The sequence below is a fragment of the Miscanthus floridulus genome, chromosome 7 (assembly GCF_019320115.1).
Source record: "Miscanthus floridulus cultivar M001 chromosome 7, ASM1932011v1, whole genome shotgun sequence".
Classification (NCBI taxonomy): Eukaryota; Viridiplantae; Streptophyta; class Magnoliopsida; order Poales; family Poaceae; genus Miscanthus; species Miscanthus floridulus.
This window is the reverse complement of record NC_089586.1, coordinates 123,818,724-123,842,663: the sequence shown is the minus strand read 5'-3', so window position 1 is coordinate 123,842,663 and position 23,940 is coordinate 123,818,724. Positions and strand designations below refer to the sequence as shown.

The following is a 23,940-nucleotide window of genomic DNA, read 5'->3' as shown; positions in this document are numbered from 1 at the left end:
GAGTCCTTGACTGCAATCAACCTCTTTACAACTACAACAACAGCTTTGGTTGTAGATCTCACACACATATAAATACTATACAAGCAACGGCTGCGGTTGCGAAATAGCTGCAACGAACGGGGTTAAATATAAACTAAGATGAGTCCTTTCAAAACTAAGTCATATCCTCAACATACACACTAGTAAAGGTTCTTATGATTCACGAGAATGAAATCTAACTAGTACATCTCGCTAAGACAAAACCAACTCTAAACATTTCAAGCACACAAACAAAACAAAAAAAAGTAAATTCGAGAAATATAAGAGTTGGACAAGAGACTACGAGCACCCACTAAGGGTTCAATTCTTCTTTTTTTTTGAAAGTTCACATATATTAAGACATTAGAACCTAGCCCTCTTTGGTGAGCTCGCCGGCAGCGGGAGGGAGGGGAGCCAGGGGCGCAAGTAGGTAGAGATAAGTCGGGTGCGGGAGTTGTGTGGTTTGACCGAGCTAGGCCGAGTCAAAAAGACTCAAGATCCGCCAAAAGTGCACGTTCTTCACTCGGGATCGGAGGGACTCAATCCAAACACAAAGCTATTCGTTGCGATAAAGATTCTGCATCAAATGATTGCAGTCTTTGCTTAGGTTTTATGGAATTAACACATAGGTTGTTGCTTTGTTTCGAGAAAGTCATCAATGCTTTATACATGAAAACAATTGAAATTAAGCAATTCTATTTAGGGATAGCAATCAAAAGAATTTAATCGCCTACTAAATTTAAGTATTTTTAGAGGATTATTATTTCTAGTTCCATGGTTTCTATGTCCAATCATGGATACCCATTCGAAATAGTATTGGAATAAAGGCCGCTTGAGAATCACACATATATCATGATTCCTATCTGTCAGACGACTGAGTTTTTAGTCCTGTTCAGGCGATGCAGCCCTGCTGCTTGCTTCCTGCTTTCGCCCAACCTGCGGACCACAGGCGCTGAGGCGCATAGACCAGTGGGCGAGCGGCCGCGTGTCCTGCGGTGGAGCCTCACCTTGCTGCATTAGACTGCCCCATCGGTGGTTAACCTTGCAGCATCTAACGCTAGAGATTGAAGGCGATGATCCAGTCATTCAATCAAATCCAACGACTGTAAAGCGTCGCCTGAGAGCCTGACTACTTTTCAGGCACCTGTAAATTAGCATCTCCCCACATATATACTAAGAAAAAAAGTATTTAATTAGATTCTAAAAGAATCAAACTATTTCTAATAATAAGTAGTTTTAATACGGCGTTTGGATAGAGTGTGGAAGGGTGTTATAATTTGGTGGTTTTGACGATTTTTTGACACTAGACAGAGGTAAATCCGTTTTTTATAGAAAGCGAAATCGTCCGATACAAACGCACACCACACACTTGCTGGTGGTTTTGAGATAGTGATAAGAATTATGTATACCGGCCTCTCGTTTGGATACATCAGGGTTTAGGTTTAACTCAACCAAAGAAATAAAAAAAATGAAAAAGGGATACTTCCGTCAGCTAGTGCTCGTGGCCCCATCCTAATCCACACGCTAGGCGCGACTGCGCGAGACCGACAGTCGTTCTTGGCTTGGAGCTGGCCAGCTGGGGCAGCCTCCTTGTCGCAGAGGTAGGATCGAGCTGCTGCTGCTATAGCTCGGCATCGGTGAGTCCTCGGGTTGCTTGACGAGCTTCTGGGCTCCAGCCTCGTCGTTCTCCGGCGGCTCGCGCGCAGGTGGGCTCTAGCATCGTCGTCCTTCGGCGGCGCGGACGTGGGCTCCAGCCTCGTCGTCCTCCGGCGGCGCGCAGGTGGGCTGCAGCTTCGTCGCTCGCCGGCGACGCGCAAACTGACACAGGTACGGTCTCGTCACTTCGCGTCCGCCAGCGCCACCGTTCCATTGTTTCCTGACGGGTAACCCATCTATCTGGTCGGGATGAAATCACTGGATATAGCTGAATCTTTTCCCTTTCCCAATCCAGAATTATTTCCCTTTCCCTCTGTCCAGACACTGGAAACATTCTATCCCACCCCTGATTTCCATTTCCCATGAACCAAACGCCACCGCATGCGCGCAACCCCCACCCACCAACGACTGGGCCGGCCGTCGCTGCTGTCCTACATCGTCACCCGCCACCTTCGCCGGCGACGGCCCAACAGGCGCATCTACACTCTCTCCTCTATCTACTCCATCTACACTGCGACAGCCGATAGAAATCCTCAACTCCTCACTTCGCTCGTCGCGGCTCACCACGCTGTCCGCCCGCCCCAAGCCGCCTCGTGGCGGTGCCCCCATCCCGCATCGAGCCATGCCACGTCTACCGCCGTGCTGTGCTCCATCCCTCGTCGCACCGTGCCCCGTCCCTCGCCACGTCAAGGTGTTGCTAACGCCACCGTTCCCCACCAGGAGGTCGTGCCCGCTGTCGACGCCAATGTCGCCGCAACGCTCGACCTCAGCTCGGTACATCACGAGATCCGGAGTGGGCAGACCCGGAGCGGGCTTCTCCGCTGTACCTCGCGCTCCCTTCCTTCCTCGAATGTTGAAAGCGCGTGTTGCAAACATATGTTTCAAGTGTTTCAGATGTTTCATATACATGTTGCAAGTGTTTTATGTGGATATTGTAAAAGTAGATCGGGATGTTGCATATATTGCAATGGCTACACACGTTGTTGCAAGTGTCTATTCCAAATGTTTCAGCTGTTTCAGACGGATATTGCATGTGTTTTATCTGGGTGTTGCATATGTTTCGCACTTATGTCATAAGTGTTTCATCGGGATATTGGATATGTTTTCACACATGTTGCAAGTCTTTTCATCTAGATGTTGCATATGTTTTACAATGGCTACACATGTGTTTCCCTCGTATTTCAGGTGTATGTTGTAAGTGTTTCAACTGTTTCGTGCCTATGTTGCAAATGTTTACTCTAGATGTTGCAAAAGTAAATATGATGTTGCACATGTTGCAGTAGCCGCTGAGCTCGCCTGTATGCGCGTTGGTGTAGAGGGGCGCGAGCCGCAAGCGCGGATAGAAGCGGGCGTGTGTTGACACCGTTTTTTGCACGTGTCAAAATGATCAGAGTGGGCTAATCGGCAGAGGAAAGTTACTGTGTACGCTGACAGCCGATGAAAATCAGCTTGTAAAGATGGTTGCCGATGAATGGTGGTGATCGATGGAAAGGTTGATTTAGACTCGGGCGTTGCCGATAAGGTTGGAGATGTTATTGTCGATGCCGATGAAGGAAGGCTTGAAGACTACTGCCGATGAAACAGGAAGTATGCCGATGGAAAGAAGGTCGGTGAGATTTCCATCGTAATTGAGGCGGACAGGGAAATAGATAGGAGTTGATTTCCTTTTCTATATTTGTTAGAGTATGATTCATGTAAGGGTCACATGTTTTCTTAGATATAGACTTGGTGTCCTAGTTGTGTTTGGTTATGTCTCTTTAGATCAGGGTATAAATATAGAGTGAGGGGCAATGTAAAATATATATCAATCAATATCAAAACCAATTTTACTCCTATTTGCATCTACTTACTTTTCGGCGACTTCGTCAATTTGCATATTTTTCCTTTTTACGAGTTCTCATTGATTCGGCGAGTTGCATAGCTTCAGTGCGACCTTCGGCGATTCTTGAGTTCCGCGTGAGTATCTCTTGGCCGTGACTTCCGGGCGTATCGCTGTTGTCAGGACCAAAGTGCTCGTATTTTCATCCTTGTCGATTAACAGGTCAAATCAACTGGCACGCTTTGGATATCGATTCGGATATTAGCCCTTTGTGTTTGCAGATCCACTTTTGCATCAACACATCTTTTGGCACGCTCGGTGGGACCAATCAATCCGATCAGTATGTTCAATTCCGAGATCAATTCAGAGAACATTATCGCGATATCAGAAGAAAATCTTAAGGAAGAGCAGAGGCAGGCTATGGAAAAGGCTGTAGAAGAATACATGTAGCTTTGTCTGAAATCGTTTAGCCTGAACAAGAGTGGACAAGTCATCCAGAAGCAAGATTTGTCGTTGCCTCGGCAGGTTACCTTTGACTCCAATCCTGGTAAACTTCAAGAGATGGTTAATTCTGCAGTAAATCATGCTTTGATTAATCATTCCAATGTGCTGTCCAATACTGTTCATAATGCTGTGGTTCGAACTCTCAAAGAAGGACAAGCGGCACCGCATTACGTTGGGCCTGCCTATCACCAACCAGAGCCGGCATCTGTCAATACTCCATTGGCTCCCTCGGCCGTTGTGGGTACACAAGTTACTTCCCCTCCAGTATCGGCAGGCTTACCTAATATTCAATCTATACCGATACGATCAGATCCGGTACTACCAGAAGGACGAGTTCAGCTTAATACAGATCTATCGGCATCAGCTATGTCAGGCCCTGTGTCTCAGAATAGCCAGATTCCTGCTAATTGGTGGGGATATGGTATGCCTCCGGAGTCATCTGCTTTCAATCCTGGATTACCTCAAGTGTTTGATGCAGTAAGAAAAGCTCCTATACCATCGGCTGTTTTGCCGATGGCTCAAGTGCCTCAATATTCCACAGCAACTACTGTGCAGCCAACTCCAGGAGGTTTCCAGATGCCTTTGGTTCAAACACCCAATTCAAGTCCATCGGCAAGCTTACTGTCGATGCAGCAGAAAGCCCCTGCTATGAGTCAAACTAGGGTTCAGTTCATGCCTCAAGCTGGTTATAATTATCCAACAATGTCAGCAAATTACCAGCCATCGGTAAGTTTTGTACCGATGAGTTCTAATAATGGTAGGTCAGGACAGTTACCTGTTCAACATACAGTTCAGCAAAATCAGCAGGTTGCAGGGATTCAACAAGGTCATATGCAAGCTGGTTTCCAGAATCAAGCATCGGCAGCTCAGCTGATGAATCCTTTCCAACAGGTTAATGGACCACAAGTAACGGCAAATATGCTGATTGCTGGAGATCGTGGGCCACAAAGATATGTGGAGGGATATCAGCAGGCACCTCCTATAGAAATTCAGCCAGTTCGTCAGCAGGAGGCTGATGCTTTTTGGGCCGATAAGATAGCAGAAATTATGAAGGATCAGTTTGGGATAAAGCCCAAGGTCAATACTTATTCTTATCGGGCTCCATACCCTCCTGCATATGATTTAATTTCTCTCCCAAATCGGTACAAGGTACCAGATTTCAATAAATTCTCTGGGCAAGATGATACATCAACAATGGAACACGTCAATCGCTTCATTATTCAATGTGGAGAGGCAGCTAGCAGAGATGAATTAAGAGTTCGATTATTTTCATCATCTTTGTCTGGATCGGCATTTACATGGTTCATTTCATTACCACCAAATTCTATTATTACTTGGGTTGATCTAGAAAAACAATTTCATAAGTATTTCTTTGCTGGAATCCATGAAAAGAAGCTTACCGATTTAGTAAAATTGAGACAGCGTAATGATGAATCGGTAGAGAGCTTTATGCAAAGGCTACGAGATGTAAAAAATAAGTGCTACAGCCTAGTGCTGGATGATCAGCAGCTTGCCGATCTAGCTTTCCAAGGATTATTGCCACATCTTAAAGACAGATATGCTTCTCAGGAGTTTGAAAGCCTCAGTCATCTTGTGCAAAGGATCTCTGATCAAGATACTAGGGTTTTTGAACCTAAAAAGAATTGGAGTATAAAAGTATTATTTGTTGAAGAAGTAGGAGATTCTGATTCTGATGAGGAACCAGTTATCGGCTTAGCTGAGTGGGTTAAGAATAAAAAGCCGATATCTTGTCCCTTTGGTCAGAAAGAGCCAGAAAAGTTTACCTTTGATATCACCTAGGCCGACAAGATATTTGATCTTCTGCTTCAAGAGGGCCAAATTAAGCTGTCACCTAATCATGTTATTCCATCGGCAGAAGAGTTGAAGAAGATCTTGTACTGTAAATGGCACAATGCAACTTCACACAGTACAAATAAGTGCAAGGTGTTCAGGCAACAGTTATAATCGGCTATTGAATCTGGGAGAATTAAGTTTGGTACTTCCAAAGCCCAGAAGCCGATGAAAATTGATCAACACCCTTTTTCAGCAAATATGTTGGAGGCCAAAGGGAAGACCAAGGTATTGACGTCAGAGGCTGCTGAGAAAAACGCATCAGTAGATCCCCAACATCGGATAACTACCGATGATGCAAAAAGTAAGGGTTTACTGGGAGAAAGCAGTAGTTCCAAAAATCCTCCTCGACCTGGCATTGTGATTACCCATCGAAGGCAGCAGGAGGGTTGGCGTCAGCGTGAGGACCGATATCGACAACAGCAAGAAGAGAGACGTCAGGAAGAATGGTATCGGCATAAAAATCATTGGAGGTGCCCGTTTTTCATTCATTGCTAGGAAGAAGGTATTAAATTGCCAACTGTTGAAAATTGCCCTGAGTGCAATGGTTATTATGGGGTCAATCGGTCAGAAAGGAGGTTTCAACCTGGCAATCAGGGTTTATTTATCAATGAGCCAATCAGAGGCAGAGCATCAGTGCATGATCGGCTGGGGGGCAGACTTAGTGTACATGAGAGGCTTGGTAAACGTGCTGGATATTTTCCAAGAAATCAAGAGGAGCTTGAGGAGATGGCAAACGCAAGAGTTCCCGATGAAGAAATATTTTACAGGGACCCTAATCTACGCCATGTAGAATCAACTAGGACCTGTTATCAGCCGGTTTGGAAAACCAAGTTTCCTCGATGGTACCCGGAGGGTCTGACAAAGACACAGAAAAGGAGGATGCAACGTGAGCATCAGGAGGATTTATACCGAGAGGAAAATTCCTCCAATGAGAGATCTGGTCATCAACAGTGGCAGGTAAAACACAAAAATAGGGGTCCATCGGCAGATGTTAATATGGTATTCATGTTGCCGATGGAATTTTTGGCACTATCTGATAATGAGGAAGAAGTTGTTCTCTCTGATCAAGTAGCTCAGTTGACACTAGATCCAACGATGGCTGTTTTTGAGAAACCTACCAATGATGAGAGACATCATCTTAAGGCTTTGTTTGTGAAAGGCAGAGTTGATGGGCAGCCTGTATCTAAGATACTTATCGATGGAGGGGCTGCGATTAATATTATGCCTTATGTGATGTATCGGAAACTTGGTAAGGGAGATCAAGACTTGACCAAAACCGATATGATGCTGAAGGATTTTGAAGGCAATGTGTCACCGGCTAAAGGAGCAGTATGCGTTGAATTGACTATCGGCAGCAAAACCTTGCCGACGACGTTCTTTGTTATTAATGGCAAGGGTGCATATAATCTGCTTCTAGGGAGAGATTGGATTCATGCTAATTGTTGTGTTCCTTCTACAATGCATCAATGCCTCGTACAGTGGATTGGGGATAAGATTGAGTTTGTCCCTGGTGATTCTTCTTATATCATCGCATCGGCAGAATCAGATACTTATGAGCGAACTAAATGCATATCAGGAGAAGTTTGGGAAAAAGAGTTCCTTAGAGTTGTTGATTATGAAATTCCACCGATCCAAGCAGTCGGTTCTGAAGAAGAGTTTTAATGGATAGGTTTGCCGATGATGGAAAATTAGGTCAAGGGTTTACATCGGCAGATGATTTAGTAGAAGTAGATATTGGTAATGGCGATAGGCCAAGACCTACTTTTATTAGTGCTAAGTTAGATTCCAAGTGTAAGCAGCAAATAATTGATTTGTTAAAAAAGTATAAAGATTGTTTTGCTTGGGATTATACTGAGATGCCTGGATTAGACCGATCGGTAGTTGAACATCGGTTACCTATCAAATCTGAATTTCGGCCACATCAGCAGCCAGCGCGCCGATGCAACCATAATATACTTCCCGACATTAAGGCCGAAATAACTAAATTAATTGAGGCAAAGTTTATTCGGCAGTGTCGATATGCAGAGTGGATCTCTAATGTGGTTCCTGTTTATAAGAAAAATGGAAAACTTCGTGTTTGTATTGATTTCAGGAATCTTAACAAAGCCACACCGATGGATGGCTATCCAATGCCGATTGCTGATTTGTTGATTGATGCTACAGCCGGACATCAAATTATCAGCTTCATAGATGGTAATGCAGGTTACAATCAAATATTCATGGCTGAAGAAGATATTCCCAAGACTGCTTTTAGATGTCCAGGTCATGTAGGGCTGTTTGAGTGGATAGTCATGACGTTTGGTTTGAAAAATGCCGGTGCTACTTATCAAAGAGCTATGAACTTTATTTTTCATGAATACATCGGCACATTAGTGGAGATCTACATTGATGATGTAGTGATTAAGTCTGGAGATATCACAAAACATCTAGCCGATCTACGAAAGATATTGGAGTGCACAAGGAAGCATGGATTGAAGATGAATCCTAATAAATATGCGTTTGGTGTATCGGCAGGTCAGTTCTTGGGTTTTATGGTGCATCAGCGGGGCATCGAAATCAGTAGGAAGTCTATTGATGCAATTAACAAGGTGGTTGCTCCTGCCGATAAAACTGAATTGCAATCTTTGATTGGTAAGATTAATTTTATCAGAAGATTCATATCTAATCTGTCGGGTAAGATCAAGGCTTTCAGTCCATTACTTAAATTGAAAGCCGATCAGGAATTTGTATGGGGAGCTGAGCAGCAGTTAGCCCTAGATGAAATTAAGAAATATTTAACAAATCCTCCAGTGCTAGTTCCACCTCAACACGGGAAACCTTTCAGGTTGTATTTGTCAACTGATGATACCGTTATCGGTTCAGCTCTTATTCAAGAATTTGAAGGGAAAGAACGTGTTATTTATTATTTGAGCAGAAGATTAGTGGATGCTGAGACAAGGTATTCGGCCATCGAAAAATTATGTCTGTGTTTATACTTTTCTTGTGTCAAATTAAGACATTATTTGTTATCTGCCGAATGTACGGTCATATGCAAAGACGACGTAGTCAAGTATATGCTGTCGATGCCGATATTAAGTGGTAGAATCGGCAAGTGGATTTTAGCATTATCAGAATTTGAACTACGTTACGAATCAACTAAGGCAGTTGATACCGATGACTGGAGGAAGGAGATTGTCGATTATTTAAAGGATCCATATAAAAAGGTTGAAAGACGTATAAGATTCTAAGCTACCAAGTATGTGCTCCTCGATGATGAATTATATTATCGAACTATAGATGGAGTTTTACTTAGATGTGTTAGCAGTGATGAATCGAAAAGCTTGATGGGTGAAATTCATGAAGGAGTGTGTGGGGCGCATCAATCGGCTTTCAAGATGAAGTGGATGATCAGAAGGAATGGATACTATTGGCCGACTATTCTTGAAGATTATTTTAAATATTTTAAAGGATGTCAGGGGTGTCAAAAGTTTGGTAATATTCAAAGAGTGCCTGCATCGGCTATGAACCCTATAATCAAACCTTGGCCATTCCGGGGATGGGCTATCGATCTCATCGGTCAAATTTATCCGCCATCGAGCAAAGGACATAAATTTATTCTGATTGCTACCGATTATTTCATAAAATGGGTTGAGGCAATTCCTTTAAAAAAGGTGACATCGGCTAATATGATCGATTTTGTGAAAGAGCATATTGTTTACCGATTTGGTATTCCTCAGACTATCACTACCGATCAGGGTACTATGTTTACATCAGGGGAATTTGATGAGTTTGCTGTAGGTATGGGAATTAAAGTTTTAAATTCTTCTCCATATTATGCTCAAGCTAATGGTCAGGCTGAGGCTTCTAACAAAGGGATCATCAAACTCATTAAGCGCAAAATTGAAGAAAATCCTAAGAGGTGGCATACAGTATTAAATGAAGCCTTGTGGTCATATCGGATGTCATATCATGGTGCAACCAAAGTGATGCCTTATCAGTTAGTATATGGACACGACGCAGTATTGCCTTGAGAAATTAAAACTGGCTCTAGGCGAATACGTTCTCAAAATCAGCTGACAGCCGATGATTATGATACTCTTATGAAGGATGAGTTGGAAGATGTGGTGGGTCATCGGTTAAGGGCTTTAGTTAGCATCGAAGAAAATAAGAAAAGAGTAGCCAGATGGTATGACAAGAAGGTGAAGATAAAGAAGTTTACCAATGGAGATCTGGTCTGGAAATTGATTTTACCGATTGGGACTAAAAGTTCAAAGTTTGGAAAGTGGTCTCCTAATTGGGAAGGTCCATATCGGATAAATCAGTCTGTTCCTGGTAACGCATATATTCTAGAAACCCTCGAAGGGGTTGTGTTTTCTAGAGCATTAAATGGAAAATATTTAAAGAAATATTACCCTAGTATCTGGATGGATGCATAAAAGTATAAGTGCCGATAACAGTCCTATCGGCTAGAATTATACAAGGATATCAATGTCTCATAAAGTGCCGATGCAATAGACAAGATTTACAAGTTTAATAGGGATTGGATAGCCAATATCGCACGCAGGCGAATCTGGTCGGCTTCCTTCATTTCTTTGATGTCTTCATCGACAGCACCCTCCACAGGCTTGAGTTTTTTCTTCATGGCCAAGGCTTTACGAGCCTGGATGTCTCTTTCTTGCTGAAGGGCCTTGATGGCATTGGGTAGTTGGCTTTCTTCTTGTTGAGCATGAGTTAAGGCTGCCTCGACTTCTTTCAATTCAGCCAACAGAGCCATCTTCTTTGTCGATAAATCTAAGATTTTCTGCTTAAGTTCAGCGCCCGAAGTCCGCAAGTTGCCGATGCCCTTGTGCTTCTCATCGGCAATTTGTTTCAGTTGAAGCATCTCTTCTTTGAGTTGAGCCTGAGCTGCTCTATCGGCAATGCGTTGAGTAGCCCGTTGATATTGCAGTTGGCGGCTTTCTAAATGGGCTGCTGGGAAGAGTACTTCTTCAACATCGGCAGGGACCTGGCCACGGATTGTTTTGAAAATTGCCTTTGCGGGGTCTGAATAATCTACCAGTTGGGCGGTATCCTGCTGTAATAAGTTCAGGAGAGCTTCCAACTTGGACTTAATTTCTGCCGATATTGTTCCCAGTGCAAGGGAAGAACTTGTTTCCTCTCCATCATCGTCAGAAACGTCAATGGCAAAGGAAAATAGGTTGTTTGGGGAGTCTTGTTCCTGAGAAAAAGAAAAAGAGGTTAGTTAAGGATAAGTATGAATATTATAAATCGATTAGGTCAATCGGCTTACCTGTTTCAAGGCAATTTCCTGTACTTGGCTGGAGGAAGCAGCCTGGAGTATGCCGTGTGGAGGATCGGCTGAGCTTGCCGATGGGATATCCTCTGTGGCCTCATCGGTGGTTGACTCCTAGGGTATGATGACCGATGGTGTGTCCTGTACAGGAGGATTAACTGCTTGCTCAGATGCATCGACTGATTCTGGCCGAATTGCAGACATTGGGGCAGATGTGGGGATCGGCATGGACTTCTGTCGTTTTGGCTGTGCCTCGGCATCTGTTAAGGCTTTGCGCTTTGCTTGAGCCTCAGCAACGGTTGGCTGGGGGGCATCGGCACTTGTTGGTTGTGGAGCTTGGACATCTGGTACGCTTGCTGATGTACCCATTTGTTGCTGCAAAACAAGTGTAAGGTATGATATTTAACAGATAAAATGTAAAATCAAAGGAATACCTCTAAAGGTTTGTCAGAAGTAGTGGTGCTGGATATCGGAGGAATTGCCGATGACGATCCAGCAGCGGCTCTTACACCCTGATGATTAATGTTAATATAGTTTGTGATCGGCATGAGTAGAAATAAACAGGGTTGTTACCTTGAATGCCTTGATCAGGGTTGTAGCAGCAGCCAATGGAGTGGCCCTAGCTGTAGCTAATTTGGACTTGGAGGTGATGGTCTTGGCACGGGTCTTCTGGTGAGTCAAAGTAGCTAAGGTAGGGGCGTTGTAGCCGATCGGTGATATCGGAGAAACAGGCTGAAGATCGAAGGGTTTCCCACTTTTGCTCATAGATGATGCTGGGTTGTTAACCTATCATGAGAAAGTCAGTTACTGATATATGAAAGGAAAAAGCAGAAGGGAGTTAAAAGAAACTTACTGCGTCATCGGGGATGGCATATTCAGGGTCGATCATGTGCCGATATGTGTGAGCAGATGTTGCAAACAGTTGTTCCTTCCACTCTCGCCACCATTGCTTATATGATTCGGTGATGAAAGATACTGACGTCCAGATGGATATATCGACATCTGTAGTATCGGCATCGGGGGAGAGTCGCACTACCTTGTTCCAATCTGTTCCGCAGGTGATTGTTTCTCTGGGTTTGATTACATCGGCAAAACAAAGTTTAATTGGCAGTTGCCCAAAAGCCAATTGACGGGATACTGCCGATGGGTTGTAAAATTCATACGTGATGTTGGTGTTTTTCCCGCTACCAAATGTGTTTACTGGAATTGCCCTGGGAGTAATGATGGCCATCATGAGTTCATTATCCTAATTCAGAGTGTCATCGGTAAAGTTGAAAAGAAGGGGGAATCTGTTTTCTTCGTCAATATAAGGTACACAGGCCCTATGATCACGACAAAGACCATTGTAGAAGCTTTGGAAGAATCTGCCGATCTGGTCTTCATTGGCCTCTATTCCAAGAAGGACAATTATGGCTTCACCAAAATTGAGGGGTGAGCGTGTTGCCGATTCCTCGTCCCCAAGCACGTGGTCTTCAGCAATTTCTCGTGGGAATTGTTGGGCAAAGAAGTCCCATTGCAAACGTTTGTGCATGTCGGCATTCAGCCACATGTTGATAAACCACCACGGGCCTCCTAAGTTGCCGATGGGTTCACCAAGTAAAAGTTTCTGAGACACTTGATGAAGAAGATGATAAGTGGAGCTCAGAAGGTATCGACCAAGAGGGAACCTTACACCATTAGCCAAGAGTTCAGCTGCGGGGAGGAAGGCGTTGGTTGGTCCTACTGATCGACCACAGAAGATAAATTTTTCTAACCACATATTCAAGAATGTGGCATGTTCCCTCTGGTTAACTGTCCCGGTCTTCTGGCATTCTTGAATGTATCCCGTCCAACCACCGATGTTGCGGGTATTCACCCTATATTTAGATTTTCTGCCATAGATGGAGCCTTCATCGACAGTTGAAATATCCAAGCCAGTGAGCATGTAGACATCGACAAGTGTGGGAGTAGCTGGGCCATGTCCAAACATAAAAGTGTTTGTTGTGTCTGACCAGAAGTAAGCAGATGCAATCATCATTGACTCGTTCTTTTGCATATCGGCAATAGATAGCCTAATACATTGGTCTAGCTTCCGTTCTGCCCAGTATACTTGCATCGACCTATTGACCCTTAAGTACCAATCTTTCCACCCTTTGGTGGTTTTGGGCCAAGATCGGAATGTATCTTTTCATAAATTCAGAGAGAAATTTTGGGCTCTAAAGGGGATTCTATTGACCTCTGCATTAATCAGATCAGTTGGATCTAGGTTACCCATTGGTCCTAGGCATTGGACATGTGGCTGATCGGTTAGAATAACTAATTTGTTGCGCAGTTCCTAAGTTTAGAGGATCCGAAGAACAAAAGAAAAGAAAAATTACCAACTGTATGAACTCGTAAAGACCAGAGGAATCGAGGTAAAAGGTAACGGAAGTGGAACGAACCGCAGGGACGTCGAAGTTGATTGCCATTATCTTGAGGTAGATGGGGGTACGAGCCGGAGACTCGAGGTTGACGCTGGAGAAAAGTTCTTGTTGGTTGAGGTCGCGCAGTTGTTCGTCGGAGTCGCCGTCGGAAAGAGAGAATGTCAAAGATTGGAGTCTGAGGGTAGAAGATGAGCGTTCCAGAGAAATATATTTATAAACCGCTTGGAGTAGGGGTATTTTGGACTTATCTCTATACCGCGCACATGTAGGTCGAGGTGGTTCAGATGGATATGGTAATTGTTCGCACGATAATCAAGGGATTGTACAGATGATTTGATGGCAAGTAATCATGACTTGGAAGAGATATCTGTACGGGATATTTTAATTCTGAAAGTGGCGGCATTATTATGTTAGGATCTTGCCGATGGATTATTGTTTCGGTATCTTAACCATAATCAAGGCAAGAGTGGTTGGCAATTGTGCGATATTTACTGAGGTGCGTGAATCAGGATTAGATTTGATTAGATTTGATAACAGATCAAGTTTTGGCTTGAAGGATGAGTTACGGTAATTGGGCGAAGGCAGACGTTATCTGGAGTAAATTTCGGAGCATTAATGGTTTTATACTCCGAAATTGGGGGGCATGTGTTGACACCGTTTTTTGCACGTGTCAAAATGATCAGAGTGGGCTAATCGGCAGAGGAAAGTTACTGTGTACGCTGACAGCCGATGAAAATCAGCTTGTAAAGATGGTTGCCGATGAATGGTGGTGATCGATGGAAAGGTTGATTTAGACTCGGGCGTTGCCGATAAGGTTGGAGATGTTATTGTCGATGCCGATGAAGGAAGGCTTGAAGACTACTGCCGATGAAACAGGAAGTATGCCGATGGAAAGGAGGTCGGTGAGATTTCCATCGTAATTGAGGCGAACAGGGAAATAGATAGGAGTTGATTTTCTTTTCTATATTTGTTAGAGTATGATTCATGTAAGGGTCACATGTTTCCTTAGATATGGACTTGGTGTCCTAGTTGTGTTTGGTTATGTCTCTTTAGATCAGGGTATAAATATAGAGTGAGGGGCAATGTAAAATATATATCAATCAATATCAAAACCAATTTTTACTCCTATTTGCATCTACTTACTTTTCGGCGACTTCGTCAATTTGCATATTTTTCCTTTTTACGAGTTCTCATTGATTCGGCGAGTTGCATAGCTTCAGTGCGACCTTCGGCGATTCTCGAGTTCCGCGTGAGTATCTCTTGGCCGTGACTTCCGGGCGTATCGCTGTTGTTAGGACCAAAGTGCTCGTATTTTCATCCTTGTCGATTAACAGGTCAAATCGACTGGCACGCTTTGGATATCGATTCGGGTATTAACCCTTTGTGTTTGCAGATCCACTTTTGCATAAACAGCGTGGAACACAAAGCGGGCATGGAACACGGAGCAGCGCGGGACCCCACGTGAAATAGGCGTGCGCGTGAGGGCGTTCGGACGTAAGCCCTCGTCCGAATGTCCGGGCGCGCCTTTCCCAAATGTTATTTAAGGCGAACAATGAGTTATATAAACATAGTAGGTTTTTTTAGACTTAAACGTAGTAGTTATTATATATAGATAACTACGGCACTGGCTCTAACTGCAACAAATCTCCCTAATGGCCTGATTAGCTTCTAGGCTCTATGCCTCTAGCCCAAGAAAAGCTTATGAACCTATAAAAAAAAAGCTTATGAATATTGCAAAAGGCCCATTAATAGGACAACAAAGCATCTATTTTGGGCCTTAGAGCCCAGCAGTTCCATTTCCTTTTTCCATGCGATCATCCGTCCCCAGCCTCGTTCCCCATTGCGGCGCCTCTGCTGCCCTGATAGTCACAGAGCAAGGAGGCGAGAAGGCAATGGCAACGGCGCAGAACAAGAGACCGCGGATCAGCAGCGGCGTGGAGAAGAGGCCGAGTAGGAAGGAGGTCCGTCCCTTCTCTCTTTTATCTCTTCCCTTTCATCCTATTCTCGAATCTCGACTGGGCTGGCAGCGCTCCGCTCCCTTTCCCTGCGACCCTGCCCTACCTAGTCAAATTCCTGGCCATGGCCAGTGCATGCTTCTAACCAATTGGCCGGTGTTGTATGATTGCGCTTGCTATTTGGATGGTTAGCAAGTTTCCTTTATTCCAAAGGGCGTCTTAAATAGCCTGGTCGTAGCCTCGTAGGGTTACGGAGGCGGTGCGAAGCTGGGAGTTGCTGAAAGTTCATGTATTCCCACGCAGAGTGTAATGTAACTGCAGCATAAGATCGTATGGTGAATAATCTGAAATAGCTGGTAGAGTCAACTTTAACGCACCCGTGCTGTTTTCCTGCTGAATTGCTGATCTTGTGTGTGGCAACATTATCTTTTGTCACTTTCAGGTTTCCTTTTCTCTTGTACTGACAGCAATGAATAGTCGGTGAGGCATGGTCCCTGATTCATTCTATTGGATAGATATTGGGGAGAAAGAAGGCGGTCGAGGAACGTATAAAGAAAGCTGTAGCTGTGAAGGATCATCTAGAGCAGTTTCCAGCATTTCAGAAGTATCAGAAAAATGGTAGCATACACTATCCTCGTCTTCTTTGAAAAAAGTTTACTGTACAGCTAGTAATGTACTGATGTCTTACTAGATGTAACATGTTTCCAAAATTTATCTTCCCAAATCCAGCAAAACAAAACTGAGTGCCAAATTAGTCCTTTGCAGATACAATTAAGCATAGTGCTTATTGATTTTTCTGTCTGCTTGTTCTGAGGGTGAATGCATCACAGCAAGCTCATTTTTCCTGATATCTAGGTCTCTCAGTCTACTTGGAGTCCGGACGTGGGGATCAGCTTACATTACCAACGAGGAAGTACATCCAAAATCTTCTGAAGGTTACAATCATTTGTTTTCACTGTACTCCATTCTTTGCATTCCACATAGACATTTAGCTATTACATGTCACCACTCTGAATGTAATGTTAGTAAACAAATATAGGTTAACATGGAGAAACCATATGGACCAGAGTGGCCGTCAGAAGAGAAAATTAAGCGCCGGGAAATGGTAGCCCCAGAAGCGCGATACATCTTGGCTAAGCAATATTCAAATGGGTTTATTCCTGAAAATTCCATGAAGCAAGATGCCGAGGTGGAACATATGCATGCAGCATGTACTGAAAGCTGCTTGCTTGGTTTTGTACACTATAGATTTGTTGTGGAAGAGGAGCTGCCTGTTGTTTACGTGTATGAGCTGCAAATGGAGCCTTCTGCCCAGGGCAAGGGGCTGGGGAAGTTTATGATCCAGTTGGTTGAACAGATAGCATGCAAGGTAATATGATCTATTCATGATCCTGCCTACTTATTATTACAATCTTCTGAATATTAGGTCATGGCATCACTGTTATTGCACTATTTTCCTTTCCACTGGCATGTGTTAGTTCAGTCACTATCTTGACATGTGACCATAAATGATAATCCAGAATGACACATTGTGATTGTATATGCATGCAGAACCAAATGGGAGCTGTGATGCTAACAGTTCAGAAAACTAACACACTAGCTATGGATTTTTATACTAAGTTGAGGTACACTAACTAGTTGCTTACCTTCTAGTTACTTAATCTTATGGCTACTGCTTTGCTTTGAACTAATTCTTTTTCTCTTGTAGATATGTAATATCCAGCACCTCACCATCCCGAGTGGATCCTCAGGTTTCAGTTTACTGATATAACATAGCTTTTCAAAAGAATAAGAAATTTGCATATTGTTATCATGATTTACATGGATCTCTTCATTTTTCACAGATAGGACTTGAAAAAAGCTATGAGATTTTGTGCAAGACATTTGACTCTGAAGCTAAGTCCAAACTAGAGGTTTGTGGCTGTATACTTACTGGTGTGATATTTTGTTGCATGAGATTGGCAAATCTCATAGAAAATTATGTCACTACCAGAATTGCTGGTATTTTTGGCATTGCTTGTACTACTACTATTTGCTACGTGCTCTATTATATGAAATTCATGAATGAATAATGTTGTGGGAGTTTCAGTTATCTCTAGCACAAGTGCGCTGCTGATGCTCTTCTTTCTAAATATATGCAGGATGGCGACTATTAAGACTTGAGACTTTACAATGCAACAACCATTTAAGCGACCACCGAACATTATGCCCACTTACGCCACAAGATTCCACAGCATATTCGGCGTGTTCGGCTGCTTAAGTTCCAGCTTGTTTTAGCTTATTCTCTCTCACATAACACTATTGAATCGTCCGAAATAATCCGAAATCTACTGCGCAACGGATCAGCTTATTCTCTATTGTCATGAAGGCAATTGTTACTGTGATTTATTACTATAGTATTGTAGTGTACTTGGCCTAAATTCACAATTTTCGTCTTGTTTTCCTTTTTTTTTCTTTTGGCAAATGGACACAGTTTTGCTAATGACTAATGCCCAGCTGGATGTTTAATATAGTACGTACTGTAGTAGGACCAGAAGCCATCGCTTATTTTTCCAAAACAAACAAATGGGGGGCCGCTGGCTAATTTAAACGCACCAGTGACATGACACATCGAGGCAAATGGAGGCCGGGGACTGGCTGACTGACTGACTGAGACGCGAAAGACTAGGTGGTATCGCTAGATGCAGAGCTGCAGAAGGGCGGCGCTTCAGTCTCGGGGGACCAGGGGATCATCTGCAGGCTGCAGCGCGAACAATGACAGGCACCTGACGAGCCACGCCAGGAACGCGAAAAACAGGCGAGGCAACGGCGCCGGCGCCGGCGCGGCAGCTTCTCCGATTATGACCGTTGTCCCGGCGAGTATCAGATGGAGCGCGGCGGATACGCGCAGCAGCTGCCCACGGCCGCCGGCGTCTGGGACAACGGCGGGATTTTGCTCTGGCTCCGGACCGCCGGAGTCCACAGCCTCTTTGTTGGCATTGCCAGCGTCATCGCGAGCCATCGGATGTGCCACGGTCGATTTCGGACGACGCAGACTCGGCGAAGGGCGAACAGACAAAGGGCGCCTTATTAAGTTATTACAGGCTGTGTGAGTGGGCAGTGTTCGGCTGCACTTTAAGTCGGTTTGTTCGGCTTGTTTTTTCAATCAGAACAGTGTTTCTCTCTTACAACATTCTAACATAAACAGTATTTTTAGCATCAACAGTAAATAATCCAGCTCAGCCGAACACTGTCGTAACAGTTGAATCGTTGATGCGTTCAACTGGGCAACTGATTTGTTGGTGAAAGCGATGGGTCTAGTTGTCCTGGAGTGGCAGTGGACGTGTCGTTGAATCGTTGATGGCTTGATCACCGTGATGCATACGAGGGTTCGCGCCTTCGCGGAACGCCCCCACGAAAGCGACCTCTATAAACTCTAGCCGTGCCATGCGACGACCGCGATCGCTGACCAAAACAGAGCTCCAGGGTAGTTGATGACGGCAAAAAGGATTTGTTCTTTTTAGATAAGATAAGAGGGCAAGCAAAAGGGTTTGTAGTACTCGCTCCGTATGGCTTTCGTCGAGAACTGTTTGAGATTTGAGAACACGAGACGACCATGCCATTGCCAAACACGTCTTGGCCGTGCTACGTACGGCTAATGACGCACGGTCGATGCGACGATGCTTTCCTGGAAATTTCCTCTGCTCCATTCACGACTTGGTTAATTCTCGTTTCTTCGAAGAATCCCCCCTTCCTGCCTTTCTGGCATGGTGCACTGCTACGGGCCGGCTGATCCCGGTGGGCGGTGGAAATCTATCGAATGTTGGTTGGTTCACGTAGCATAGCAGGAAGCACATTATTGGAGGCGATGTGAATACGTGATCGAAGCTGTGAAGCCAAGTAATTTTAGGTATTTTTATTATCAGTTTAATCCGGAAAAATAACATCAGCAGATTTATGACGACATATATGTGCATGTGTATATCTCTAACGAACGCTACAACATGCAAAGATGATATACAAATGAATACAGAAAAAGCGCAAATTACAGTAATCACAGATATTAGAGTGTACCCAGCGGAGGGTCCCATGCCGAGGGCACGGAGGCTCCATTCGCACTAGTCGACATAGTGCGTTGCTCGAAGTCGCGGACTACAGTCGATGCAGGACGATGTTCGCAGTGCAGTCTCACGAACGAATCACCAGGAAGAAGACGCCTTGCTGTTCCGCAGTCAATCACCGGGAAGAAGTCGGGTTTCGAGAGCGATCGTCACCAGAAAGAAGACGTACGTAGACGAGCAGTCGCGGATCGCTCCCCAAAAACCTAATCGCCGCACACCCTGTGCAAGGTTCTCAGGCGGACAAGGGTTCCGGAGGCACTGCTCTCTCGCTACTCCGTGTGCGCAGAGGTACGGGACAGGGAAGCCAGAAGGCTGCTGAGATATAGTTTCTCTCGGGAGCGGTTACGGAAGACGGAGATCTGGACTGACGGAGGACTACGGATATATGACTGCGACGGGAAGGGAGAAATGCAGCGGAGAATCCCAGGAGACGGAGAAGCGAAAGCGAAAAGGACGGTAACTGACGCAATCAGTTCACCTCCACCATCAAAGGAAGTAACTCCCGTGATTATGTGGATTAAGTGGCAAAAGACTGGCCACGCCCGCCTGCCTCGCCACGGCCTCGGCCCGGCCGGCCGGTGGCGGCGGCGCGCGCGCGGCATGCTTATGTCCTTTTCTCAGCTTCTCAATTAAGATGAATAATTTCCAACCATATAAGCTGAGTCAACGTTCAGTTAAAATCCTGTATGGTATTAAACCATACAACGCTTAATGTTACATACCATAGAGTTTTATTTGATTTATTAAATATTATATGGGTCAATCCCATATTATATCCAACAATCCCCACCAAACTCTAGGGTTTGTAACATAGTCTTAGAACCATATTTCTTTTATATACCAGTGTTTCGAAGGAGACTATTAAGTTGAACATCCATCTAGAGCAATAGTTTCACTCAGTCATAACTAAACAATGGACTAAGCCTTGAATTGCCAGTTTTGTGTGAGGTAAATGTCACTAAAGTCCTTAGCTGATACTTGGCTGCAAAAGGCATCCCCTCTATTTGAAGCATATAAGTCATACTACAGTGCCTTTCATGAGTATTTAGAGATCACCCAAATCTCATAGACTATGACCAACAGTCTGACTCATATAGGTGTGTTCCTCAAAAGATGTTCTGTAGGACAACATCTTTACTTTAGCAAGCCACTTGGAACACATTAAGGTAAAAACCAACATGCCTTACAGATAGAAAAGATACGCATCAGAAATGAGTCTTGCTAAGGATCTTTCCTCATAATTTACTACTAGTTTGTTTCACCATTCTACTTCACGGGATCTCCGATCATATAGAACAGATTACCACTATAGTAAATTTTTAAGTGGGTCTCAAACCCATCTCTCTCGATGCACTTTCTATCACATTGCATGATAGACCCTTAGTGAACGAATCTGCCAGATTGTTAGACGTGTGAACATAGTCCAACACTATTACTCCGGAGTTTCTCAATTTTCTGATAGATTTTAGTCGTCTCTTAACATACCTTGTGGACTTTATGTTATCTTTAGAACTGTTAACCTTCGTAATCACATTCTGGTTATCACAGTTAATAGAAATAGCCGATATGGGTTTTTCAATAACCGGTAAATCCATAAGGAGATCATGAAGCCACTCGGCCTCAGAGCCAGCGGTGTCTAATGTTGTGAGTTCTGCTTCCATTGTAGACTTCGTTAAGATAGTCTGCTTGCAAGACTTCTAGGAAACAGCGCCGCCTCCAAGCGAAAACACATATCCACTTGTGGCATAAAGCTCATCAGCATCAGAGATCCAGTTGGCATCACAATAGCCTTCCAGCACTTTTGGATGTCCGGTATAACGAATACCATAGCTCATGGTGCCTTTTAGATAGCGCATTACTCTCTCAAGAGCACGCCAGTGATCATCTTTCGGGTTTGACACAAACCGGCTCAGCTTGCACACAATAAATGAGATGTCAGGCCTTGTTGCACTAGCAAGATACATAAGCGAACCAATGATCTAGGAATATCTCAACTGATCCCTTGCTATTCTCTAATTTTTTCTCAATAGCACACTAGGGTCATAAGGTGTAGGAGCAGGTGTACAGTCACTAAACCTAAAGCGACCCAGCACCTTCTCCACATAGTGGGATTGTAACGGAGTTATCCCACCATCACCTTATCTCAGAAGCTTGACATTAAGAATAACATCAGCTTCTCCCAAATCTTTTATCTCAAAATTATTAGTTAAGAATTCCTTCACCTCCTTAATCACTTTGAGGCTGGATCCAAAGATCTGTATGTCATCAACATATAAGCACAAAATGACTCCTTCACCCCACCATACCGATAGTACACACATTTATCAGCTTCATTCACAACAAAGCCAACATATGTTAGAGTTCTGTCGAACTTCTCATGCCACTGCTTAGGAGCTTGTTTTAGGCCATATAATGACTTTAATAACTTACACACCTTACCTTCTTGACCATTTGCTATAAACCCATCTGGTTGATCCATATAGATCTCCTTCTCCAACTCTTCGTTTAGGAAAGCTGTCTTAACATCCATTTGATGAACGATGAGACCATAAGAGTCTGTCAGGGAAAGCAAAACTCGAATTATGGTCAATCGAGCAACCGGTGAATAAGTATCAAAGAAATCCTTACCTTCCTTTTAAGTATAACCCTTGGCCACAAGCCTTGCCTTGTACCTCTTGATAATACCATCAGGCCTAAGCTTTTTCTTGAACAACCATTTGCACCCTATAGGCTTGCACCCATAGGGACAATCAACTATTTCCCAAGTTCCATTAGACATAACAGAATTTATCTCACTCCGTACTGCTTCCTTCCATAAGTCAGCATCAGGAGAGGAATAGGCCTCTTCAATGGTCATTGGTGTATCATCCACAAGGTACACAATATAGTCATCACCAAAAGACTTTGCAGTCCTCTGTCTCTTACTCTTTCTAGTGACTATAGTGTCATCCTCCTTAGGATTTTGCATATAGGGTTCCTCAGTTTGTACTATCGAAGTAAAATTTTTATGCTCATGGAGAATTATAGATTCATGACCAGTCGTGCTAGGTGCATTTTTCATGGGAAACCCATTCTAAAAAAATGTAGCGTCTCTAGATTTTATGATTGTATCAACAACCATCTCAGAAACACTAGAATTTATGATTAAAAATCTATAACCCACGCTGTGAATAGCATAACCAAGGAAAACACAATCAACAGCCTTTGGTCCAAGCTTTCGCTTTTTATTTATTGGCACATTCACCTTTGACAAACAACCCCAAGTTTGCAGGTAAGAGAGATTTAATCTCTTCTTCTCTCATTCCTCGAATGGTGTAATTTCTTTGTTCTTTGTAGGCACTCTATTCAGGACATGACATGTTGTCAATAAGCCTCACCCCACCATTCCTTAGATAGTCCCCGCAGTCTCTAATATGGCATTAACCAAATCAGTTAGAGTGCAATTATGTAACACCTCTGGTGTTACGAGCTTACTTAGCACCACGATCTAGACTTAAGAGAAATTATCAACACGAGTTCCACGGATTTTAAATTTTAAACTCACATGCAATGATAAAACAAACCTTACATGAGTCGCTTTTGCGGTTAAGAAAAACTAAACGAACATTGTAGGTGAGTTTATGTTATGTGAAAACATGCTAATGAGATCCTAATAGGAAGCATATAATAAGTTGTCTTACTTGTTTGGCTTTGGTCGACGTTTTAAATAAATCGTGTTGGTCACTGTTCCGGCCGCTTGGCCCCTAGGGCCCGGTCACCACGCGCGGGCACCGCTGTCGCCAGCACAGGCCGTGGTAGGCCGGTTGCCGCTGGCCGGCTCGAGCGTCCGGGAGGGTGCCGCGCTGCACCCCGGCCTAGCGTTGGTCGGTCCCGGCTGGCTGCGGCCAGGCTCCCGCCGTGGTGTGCATGTCACGCGCGTGGGGGCCGGCCGCGGCGCCGCGCGCAGGTCCAAACCGAGGCCGTGGCTGCCGTGGTGTGGTCGGCAAGGTGTTTCATCGCCTCTTGTCTTAGCAACCACGTCAAGCCCTTTAGCATGTGCTACTGCAGCGCGGCTGGTCGAGGGCCTGGTATCAATGGCGATGGGATGCCCCTACCTCGCTTGTCCCCGCTAGCCAACGTCGGAGGGACTGCTCGGGGTTGACCGATCCAATCCAGCATGTCATGCCAGGTCCCCCGGTCTCATCGTCTGTACTCGGATGCTCGTGCTGCTGCTATCAGTCGGTCCTCGCCTTGTCTTAACCGTGGCTCGCCGTGTGCCGCTCCGCGACATGACCACAACTGGGGCACCGCGCTCCCTGCCAGTCCAATTCACTTGGCTCGAGGCCTCATCGTCTGATTCCTCACTTAAGTAGCTTAGGTG

The 23,940-nt window shown here is 44.4% G+C and overlaps 1 protein-coding gene across 1 annotated transcript; it reads left to right on the top strand.

Moving 5' to 3' along the window:
- The first annotated feature begins 14,943 nt into the window (after positions 1-14,943).
- On the top strand, positions 14,944-17,900 carry LOC136464590 (uncharacterized). Its single transcript, XM_066463540.1, has 8 exons — positions 14,944-15,486; positions 15,996-16,098; positions 16,336-16,415; positions 16,520-16,849; positions 17,032-17,105; positions 17,189-17,231; positions 17,325-17,393; positions 17,622-17,900. Exons 1-8 carry the CDS (start codon positions 15,334-15,336, stop codon positions 17,634-17,636), a joined length of 867 nt encoding a protein of 288 aa, XP_066319637.1. The 5' UTR covers positions 14,944-15,333; the 3' UTR covers positions 17,637-17,900.
- Positions 17,901-23,940: the final 6,040 nt, after the last annotated feature.